This window comes from Salvia splendens, chromosome 7 (assembly GCF_004379255.2).
Source record: "Salvia splendens isolate huo1 chromosome 7, SspV2, whole genome shotgun sequence".
In the NCBI taxonomy this organism is placed as follows: Eukaryota; Viridiplantae; Streptophyta; class Magnoliopsida; order Lamiales; family Lamiaceae; genus Salvia; species Salvia splendens.
This window is the reverse complement of record NC_056038.1, coordinates 1828940-1839296: the sequence shown is the minus strand read 5'-3', so window position 1 is coordinate 1839296 and position 10357 is coordinate 1828940. Positions and strand designations below refer to the sequence as shown.

The following is a 10357-nucleotide window of genomic DNA, read 5'->3' as shown; positions in this document are numbered from 1 at the left end:
AATTTCTGAATTCTTAAATTTTTATGGCTTGTATGTTTATGTCGGTGCATTATGTAAAATTGTTAAAAAATAAAGCTATGACAAATTAATATGTTAGATGTCTTAATCGTTGACATATTAGTATTTGGTTTGAACAGCTTGACATTTAGTTCGATTTTGTGTTTTTTTAATAACCCAACATTTGGTCCGAGTTTTTAAAAAAAATTGAACGTATGATATTTGATTATAATACAAAAATATTGATATTTCAATAGAGTTGCACTGAAACAAGTTTCAAAAGTTCTCTTATTTTTATTCATATCACTAACCCCACAATCAATCAACAATATGAATCATTAAATTAGCTGGTTCATTTAATCTGGTTGAGTCGATTAGATACCTTGCTCGTTTTTTTATGACATTAAAACTTGACTAATATATCCACATAACCTCTTAGCATCAATAGGTATCTGATATGCAGACTAGAACACTCACAATTAATACCATATTTTCTTTTCTTATAAATTGAGGGTTTATAGTTACTTGAATTGCATTTCAACACAACATAAATTAACCAATTCACCTATGACTCATAATAAGGTATATTACACCAAATATTACACATGGACCATGGAGACTCACGTATGAAATTGAGAAGAGGCAGTCGTTGATCAACAAGTACTCGTGATCTTTGCTTTTGCAGGTGTGTGATAGGATGAGACTATCGACTTACGTGATAAAGTTTTAGGTCGGACATACGGAGCGAGACATAGGCGAAGATGGTGTGGTATGAGACCAATGATCAGTTAATGCTGCTAAACAAAGTGACAAGTAATATGTGAGATGTTATTGTATGCTAAGTGAAGAGAGTAAAGTAAGAGAGATAATAAAACAGAGATAGAGACGTTTCCATTTTTTGTAACGAGTCATCTTGATTGGGACAAATCAAAAAAGGAAAGTGAGTCATCTTTATTGGTACAGACAGAATATGCGCTTGATTGTTTTTTAAATGAGACCTTTTCAATTGTATACTTGTAACCTGGTCAATTATATCTGATACTTATGCTAACATGTCCTATATATTTATCCAATCTCATCGTCCAACTTTTATGAATATTGAGTCAGATCGGATAATATCAAATACTCTTTGATATTCATTCACAAGACACCTCTAGATTTTCCCACCCAAATACATTCACTTATGATTCATATTTTCGATTCCAAAATAATTTCTTATTAATGTATATAAAAAATCAAATTATTTAAAAAATACTTTACACCATATATATAAAATAATACATACACTCCCACCCCATCCTGGTGACCGGATTCCATTCCTAATACACCTCTCACAAACTTAATAAAATAATCTTATGACATGTAAGTGATGGTTAAGTGATTCAGTAGAAAAAGTGGCGTAGGAAATCCGCTCTGCCCGGTGACGACACAATCCCATTTCCCCCTCCTTACTTTTTCCTCTTGAATGCATATGCACTAATTGACAGCCAAGAACCATCAGCAGAAAATATCAAAATACAGTTATCCAAAAAAAGGCCAGTTGAATAAATAAATCAGTTCATGATTACCACGTCTTCCTTTTTCTTTACCATTCCTTCAATCCAACTCCACTCACCTCAAAAAATACAAATTTATTTCCCCACAAATTCCCACCAAAAGACCAAATCTTTCCTCAATTCAATCCCACCACCCGTAAATAGATTCCCCAACAACCGATTTCTTGAATTAAAAAAAGTGGGATTTCGGAAAGATCCCAGCATTGGTTGATCTATTCAACTGTCGTTGCAATGACAGAGGTGCTCCACTCCCCCTCTTCCTCCTCCCCCACTTCCATATCCACTCCCACCCACAATGCCACGTTGTTTCACCAGACCGAGTTTGCTGACGAGTTAGAGAGAGAGGAGGATGAAATTAGGGTGAGGGAGGAGAGAGAGAAAGATAGGAGAGATCAGTTGTCGCTTCTAGCACTCCTGCTGACCCTCTTTAGGAAGAGGTTTCGGATGGCTTGCAAAGCGGATAGAGACAATTTCTCTAGCGGTGGTGGTGGTGGGGTTATGGAGATAGGCTGGCCCACCGATGTGCAGCATGTTAACCATGTCACATTTGATAGGTTCGATGGGTTCTTGGGCTTGCCTGTTGAGTTTGAGCCTGAGGTTCCAAGGAGGGCTCCTAGTGCTAGGTACATTCTTTGTTTTCTTGAATCCCAAAAAATGTGAAATTTTAGACCAGTGATGTTTGTTTGGGGCTCTAGCAATGTGATATGATAGGGTTATTGGTGTTCTTGAATATGAATAATGTGTATTTTTGCAGTTTTTGAGTAGGTGTGTGGTAATATTATCTTATCTTACCTTCATGTTTGGGCTCTACCAATGTGGGATAATAGGGTTGTTGGTGTTCTTGAATCTGAATAATGTGTATTTTTGCAGTTTTTGAGTGATATGTCATGATCTTTTTCTTATCTTGGTGTTTGGGTACTAATTGAAATGATGGATTTCTTCCTGTTCTTAAGTAATGTGTATATTTGCAGTTTTTAAGTAGGTGTGTGATGATCTTTTCTTTTCTTGATGTTTGGGTGCTGAGTTATGTTGATTTTTCAGTTATGTTTGTGTCAAATGTGTGATAATTGTCTCTTAGGTTCAATCTTGATGTTTGGTTCTATTTCTATATGATGCTAATATGTAGTGTTTGCCGTTTTCATGAATCCGACAGTGTGGATTTTTTTCCAGCTATGTTTGTGTTCAACACATGATAATCGCTTCTTATCTTGGACGTTTTGTTTGTACATGATGATGAGGTCCTTTAAGTTCTTCATATCTGGTTTGTGATGAGTGATGTTTATTAAGAAGGTTGCTTTGTTGATATGGTATTATAGAAGTACAAAACTTGTGCTCTTTGATGATATTGATGGAAAGGAGAAAATTGCTTTATTCTATGCATCGGGTTTGGATAAAGTTCTGAGTTGTGGTGGTTTCTTGAAGTTCAATTGATTTCCTTAATTGATCGATGTATTGTTGTTTATTGCTCTTCTAGTCTTGAATTTATTGATGTGGTCTGTTATGAGCTTTGACGCGATTAGATCTCATTTATGATGTGTTTCTAAACTACCTAATGAGCCGCGGAGGTTGGTCTTGCTTCTTTTACTATTTTAAGGCAATATGTTGTCACCGTCTCAATAAGTATGGTTAAATGTAGTTGGAAAAGATACATTAATAAGTATGAACAAATCTTCATAATGCAGCTCATTAAATGTGCATACAATTAGATCAGATATTTTAGAGTTACATGGAATTTGTAGTGAAATTGATTTGAAGTATAATGGCAATAAAACTGTTTATAGAATATGCGATTTGAGCTTCGTATAGAAGTTAAATCAAGGGCTTTATGATCTCAACGTGCGTTGCTTATTTCAGCTTCTTGTCCTTATTTCTGTCGCCTTTTGTTGCTTTCCTGCGTTTAAGAGGACTAGCAGATTAGCACTTACTCGGAAAAAAGCTCTTGGTCTATGGATTCTAGTCAAATTGCCATTTCACTTTTTCTTAGTTCCTACTTTAAACTATGCCTTTGTGGAAATCTACACTTATTGAACTTTCTTGTTTGGGAAAAAAAATCCGTGGATAGTGCCACTGTTTTCGGAGTTTCTACCGAATCCATGCAGCTTTCTTATGATCCGCGAGGCAACAGCATTCCGACTATCCTCCTCCTTTTACAGAGGAATATGTATTCCCAAGGCGGCTTGCAGGTTTGTCGTTGCGTTTCAGTTGGTGTTTATGTGTAGTGCATTGAACGGCCCCATACATATTATGCATACGACCGACCTTCTTTCTTATTCTGCGAACACATGTGCAGGCTGAAGGAATTTTCAGAATAACTGCAGGAAACAGCCAAGAAGAGTATGTTCGGGACCAATTGAATCGAGGAGTTATCCCCGAAGGAATCGACGTGCACTGTTTAGCTGGCCTGATCAAGGTAAACTAACTTTTCCTAAACACGGTGCCTCTTGATAGATTTTGTTTTTTGCGCCTCGCTGATTGGACTAGAGCAGTACGATCTTTCAAAAGGCACTGTGCTTCGTGTTGGAAGTGTCGTGTTGTAGAATGGATGTTGTTTTCTGGTTCGTGTGTTAGCATATGATTCGTCTGATCTGTGTAGGCTTGGTTCCGGGAGCTCCCCCGAGGGGTATTGGATTCTCTTTCTCATGAGCAAGTGATGCAATGCCAGTCGGAAGAGGCTTGCGATGAACTAGTCCGGCTTCTACCCCCGACTGAAGCTGCACTGTTGGACTGGGCGATCAACCTAATGGCCGATGTCGTCCAAGAGGAACACCGGAACAAGATGAACTCACACAACATCGCCATGGTGTTTGCTCCCAACATGACTCAGGTGATGACTTCGTGCTGATTTTCTTCTTAGACACGCGAGATTGTCAGACAGTCTGACGCAAGACTCTCCCGTTATTCTAACGTTCTTCGAATTTTCTCGGAGCAGATGGCCGATCCATTGACGGCATTGATGTACGCGGTGCAAGTTATGAACTTCCTCAAGACTCTAATAGAGAAGACTCTACGAGAAAGAGGCGACTGTGTCATCCAGCAGGCCTCCACGCCCCGCACGAACCCTTCTGACGACAACGGCCATCAGGCCTGCACGCAGGTTCGCCACAAAATCCCTGCTGAATCACACGAAGAGACGAAGCAGACCTTTGTCGCAGAGGACCCACATTCAAGGCGCGGCCCACGATCCAGCCAGGTCGAAAACACATCCGATGAGAACTATTTCAGCCACTCAACGTCCACTGAGGAATCCGATGGAAGCGAGTCTTGTGGAACTCCCGCTGCTCAAGAACACAAAGCAAGAGCTGCAGCGAACGTCCCTGAGAATCAGCTCGAGGAGAAGAAGACGAGCAAAACAAGCCAACCGAGCAACTCTAACCAGACGAGATCCGGATCAAGGAACGAAGCCGCGGACGCTGCAGCCACTAAAGCCGGCCACCTGAGCAAGGGCGTCAGCAACCTCAGCCGAATAAATTCAATAACGGAGCGATGCGAAGCGTGGCGTTGAACGAAAGAAGGTCCATGGTTTCTTATAACCTTTCATCACTTAGATTCTCAATTCCCACACTGTGTGTTTGTGTGTGTGTGTATCTATTTACTATTCTGCCCTTTAAGTTTCACTTCATCCAAGTTTGTATCTATTGTTAGAGAGAAAAAAAAAACAGTTTAACTGCAACTGAGATGTGACTTTCTTCACTACTAGGCAAAGGGCCATTTAAGCCTGTGTCGAAAATCTCGTATTTCGCTTGGATTGTGGTCCGATACGGACCACAATCCGTGATTGCATCAAAGCCACTAGGGCTGGACATTACAGTCTGTTGTTGCTGTCAATCTCATAGCTTTAAAGACTACTTTACATAAAATTGAGCCATCATTTTCCAAAAATATATGGAACAATCAAGTAGGATCATCCGCGAATATTCCCAATGTTTTTTCATTACAGAAAATGAAAATCTTGTATAGATTCTGATGCAGTTTAAGGTCACCTCAACCTGAAACTGACCCCCTCCCAAAATATCAGTTCCCTACAAGTTCAAAACATGCCAAACTTGGTAAATTTACAGCAACATCATTAGGTGTTATTTGGTGTGCAGGGCTTATATTCCTCTGCCCATCACAATCTACTAACATGTGATTAGGAAATTGCAAGAAATCGAACGAATTATCGCTTGGCTACGCGAGCGAGTATTTCATCAGATGTAACATCTTACAAAATCGAACCAATTCTTGAATTATGGCGGGGCTATGCGTATATTTCATCGGATGTAACGTCTAGAAAAACGAGCCTATTATAATGAAAGGAGGAAGATAAGGTGGGCAATGAGGAATTTTATAAGTTGTGACCACCAAAAAAATCAGAAAAGGCTCTAAATCTAATAGCCACCCATCCTATTTAGCTTCCTCAATAAATACTTGTCATTTTTCTTCACTTTTTCACCAACAATCTCATGCTCTTCTTGTGCACATTTCACTCTTCTTTTTCCACACACTGATAGATAGATAGATAGATACTTTTGTATGTATGTATAGATCTTGACATGGCAGCCTGCGGCGGCATAGAGCAAATCTTCGAGAAGCCATTGCCGGAATCTCAGAACTTTCTAGAAGCCCTTTCGCCGTGGAAACACATCAAAGGCTTGAAGTCCAACAACAGAGTCGATGAGTCATCCTTCACTGAGTTATTCGGTGAATTGCATTTCAAGGAAACTCCTTCTTCTTCTTCTTCTTCGGTTGGAGATATCGAGAGAGGGAGGGGCAGTTTTGCCCCTCCCTCTGGTCGGAGGAAGCACAACCAGAGCTTCTCCTCCGACAGCCTCTCCCTGTGCACGGAGGGGCTAGGGTTCGAGAGCTTCGACGACGTGGAGGAGACGTCGAGGCACGAGGAATTCTGTGGTAGAGAGGTGCGGCAGCACGGGGGTGGGGAGAGGAGCGTGGCGAGGGATTTGGAGAAACAACGGGGAGAGTCGGCTAGGGCGGCGTTTCCGCCGCCGATCTCGTGCATCGGGCGGAGCGGGAAGCCGTGGGTGTGGTTCAAGTCGTATAGGGAGGATGGGAGGTTTATTCTCAAAGAGATTCGGATTCCGACGCAGGAGTTCTTGCATGCATGCCGCGAAGACGGCCGCCTCCAGATGCGGTTCGTGCAGTCTGACGACGAGGACGAGGCCGTCGCAGAAGAGGACGAGATCCAGGCGGAGGTCGTCGACGATCAAGACGAATTGTAATTTCTACTTTTTCTACTTTTTAAGTATAGTAAAATTGTAATTTCACGTGGAATCGAATATTTTCTTTCTAAAAAATTGTAATTTCACATTGATCCGATGCTCCAAATGAAGATAGCAGTTTGAATTTTAGTCGTACATGACGTGACATGTATTGATGAAATAAAACAAAGCAGATTTAGATTGTAATTCAAGTTCAGATTTGAGATACTTCATGTTGTATGAATTGGATGCTAAAAATAGCGTCTCCTATTTTTAGCTAATTTTGTTTTTGCGTTTAGTTTAATTCAGATTTTCTGTTAATATCTAGACTCGTTTTTTCGACCGTAGCTCCCCACGAATCCAATGAATATTATGTTTAAATTTAATGTTGATAATTCAAGTTGATATCTATCCAAATAAAAAATCTCAGGGAAATATGTTTGAAATTTTCCTGCATTTAGAAAGACTGACAACTGGTTGACATGCATTCAAGTTGATCTACACTCATTTTGAGTTTTAATAGTTAGACACACCACAATAGATAAGGGCACTCGTAGTCATTGACAACGTTTGATCGGGCCTGAAGCCGGAGGATTTAATAGTAATTGAGCAAGGCGAGCCAACTGCGGATTGGACCGCCTGCGCAGACCGTAGAGCGGTCCAATCCTCGTGGAATCAGCCAATCTCAGAGTGCCATTTTGGCATTTTGAAAATTTTAAAATTTGTTTAAATGTCTTTATTTTTTCTATGACTGTTTTTGTGATTTAGAAAAAAAAATTGTTACATGGTCTATTTTGTGGCCTAGGAATATGGTGTTCTGACCTTTGGAAAATTGATTTGAGACATGAATAGTATATTCATGACTGACATATTAGTATGAAACATATATTCATTTTGTCCATAAAAAATAGAGTAATTTTGTTCTATTTCTTTATTTATTGAAATTTTGTTATTTGATACTTTTACTTTCAAATTTCATGAAACTAATCCAGAATTTGATTGTAATTTAATTGGTTAGTATCCCTTCTATTTTTAGGAACGAACAAGAGAGATTATACCTACTAAAATTTTTGCAAAAGAGTTAAAATAGAGTAATTGGAGTGGACCTGATCCTATGATTAGGTCCAGCACAGAATCTTGGAAAATTATAGGAATGAAAATAAGACATGAAAGTGTGATGAAAAGTTCCAATTTTTATTGATCAAAATCATTTTCAAAATCTGAGACAAAATCTAATGATGCATAAATATGCCATGGGACAAGAGATAGACGAATAAAATTCCTTTTTTCTTTAAGATAATTGCTTCAGTGAGGCTGAAATTGTGAGGCCATTCATCTTCCAAGTGGATGGAGAATTCACCTAGGACTTTTTACAAACAGATGGTGTGCATCTATTCCATCACAAGATAAGACACCTAGCTAATTATATGAACGCACAAGTATTTTGCTCCAACTTTTTTGTGAGAATCTCATCTTTTTTCATGAAATCCTTTTGCTTGATTCCACGGATCTTAGGGACATTTGGCAGGCATCAAGATGATGTAGTAATAACGTTCATACTATTATATTTCAATTTGAAGCATTTATTTAACTAAATATGTAGATATATTTAGTTCCATTTCATGAATATCAAGATAGTGATGGAAGTTATTAGCCAACTACTACGGCTATGTTGCCTATGGGATTTCAATTCATGATACACATGGATTTTGATAGATGGAAATTGAGAGGACTAAATTGTGTAAAAATTAGAGTAAGGTCAATTTTGATCCTAAACATATGGTCGAAATACGAATTTGGTCCAAAACATTCACTTTTTGAAAAAAGGGCCCATAACAAATGAAATTCGTGTTGATCCGGTCCTTTTTTAACGGTGCCGTCAATTTCCAATGGTCAACTGTTAATTAGTGTTTTGTTGACCGGATTAGCCATTTTTTATTACTTTAGCTAATTTTATTTTTTATATTAAAATTTCAGAAATATTTGTAAAATAGAGAACCCTTAAAAAACAAAACATGAATCAAAATCAATTTTTTTTATTCTCTCTCTTTCATTTCTTCTTCCCCACATCACCAAAAACCTAATTTTCTTTCTCTGCAACTTGGTCCAAATTTTGAATCTTGAATATAAGTCACTTAATCTATGTCCCTGAATTCCGACAATGTTGAAATGCATATTAAGGTTCTAAAACTGAATTTGAAACATTTACAAAGCATTATGAACTGCTATTTCGTCGAAGATGAAGCGGAAAAATAGAATAAAATACCGTCAAACTAGTCCAACATATTCATTATCAATATCAAATACGTCCTGAACATTTGCAATTCTAAGCATGACCAGTGCCGATTGATGTCAAAAAACCCTATGGTAAACATGTATCCACCATAAAAAAAAATAGGTATTCACCGTCCAAAAACCAGTACCCACCATAAAAAAGTAGCCAACAACAAAAACAAGTATTTAGAGTAATATGAACTAGGGTTCGTCGTCGTCCTCCTTGCTTCATCTTCTTCCTGCGGGACTTCTCAGTCGGCAACCGTCATCGCCCTTCCACTTCCGCAGCGTCGAAACTAGGATCGGCGACATCGACGACAGGACTTCTTCCATTTGCTTCGGAGGAGGAGAAATCAAACCATAACAATCAAACTCCGACAAGTCCGCCACTGGACCGAAAGTAAAGATTCGGCTAGTCCCACCTTATCTCCAACAACAATTACTCGATTTTGGTCGGAATTGAACAATGGATTTAGGATTTCGTCGAGAACGACGAGAGAGAAGAGAGAAAAGAAATTGGGTGGTTTAACTTGGTGGAGACCAAAAGTCGCGATTGTTCTTTTTAATTGACATAATTTTTAATGAAATTTGAAATAAGAAAATTCGATTTTTTTAACAAAATAATTAGAAAATAATTAGGCCTAATCCGATCAACAAAACACTAATTAATGGTTGACCGTCAGAAATTGATGGCGTTGTTAAGAAAGGACCGGATCGACACAAATTGAATTTGTTATAGACCCATTTTTCAAAAAGTGAATGTTTTGAACTAAATTCATATTTCGGCCATATGTTAAGGACCAATTGACCTTTACTCGAAAAATTATTAAAATAACACATAAATAAAGTGGGTACATAAACGAATAGTATATGTGGAACAGACTTATATTATATCATATGGAGTATTAACACTAAAAATGAAATGTTTTTATTTTGAAAAAAAATTGGCATTTTGTAAAATGAAAATAATATTTCTTTTTTGTCTTTTCATTTAACTCATAAAATAATATTATATAAAATCTCATGCCCAATAATATTTAATACGACAATGAGATTATTATATACTCCCTCCGTTTTTAAAAATAACAACTATTTCCATTTTGGGTCGTTCCTTAAAAATAAAAACTTTAGAATCTTTGCATTTTAGGACATTGACCCCACAATCCACTAACTCTATTTTCACTACATTTTCTCTTCATCTCTCTTACTTTATTCATTTTTCTTTTCCTCTTTCTTACTTTATCAATTATTCTTATTTATTTTACCAATTGTGCATTAAAACCCGTTTCATTTCAAATGTTTTTTTTAATATGGAGGGAGTAGCAAAACAATTAA

The 10357-nt window shown here is 37.8% G+C and overlaps 2 protein-coding genes across 2 annotated transcripts; both read left to right on the top strand.

The window, feature by feature from the left end:
- The first annotated feature begins 1415 nt into the window (after positions 1 to 1415).
- LOC121742309 (rho GTPase-activating protein 1-like) lies at positions 1416 to 5280 on the top strand. The gene is made up of 5 exons (XM_042135418.1): positions 1416 to 2176; positions 3616 to 3736; positions 3844 to 3963; positions 4147 to 4377; positions 4483 to 5280. Exons 1-5 carry the CDS (start codon positions 1785 to 1787, stop codon positions 5053 to 5055), a joined length of 1437 nt encoding a protein of 478 aa, XP_041991352.1. The 5' UTR covers positions 1416 to 1784; the 3' UTR covers positions 5056 to 5280.
- A 419-nt stretch (positions 5281 to 5699) lies between these two features.
- LOC121740849 (protein FANTASTIC FOUR 1-like) lies at positions 5700 to 6955 on the top strand. Its single transcript, XM_042133481.1, has one exon. It carries the CDS (start codon positions 6086 to 6088, stop codon positions 6767 to 6769), a length of 684 nt encoding a protein of 227 aa, XP_041989415.1. The 5' UTR covers positions 5700 to 6085; the 3' UTR covers positions 6770 to 6955.
- The last annotated feature ends 3402 nt before the right edge of the window (positions 6956 to 10357 follow it).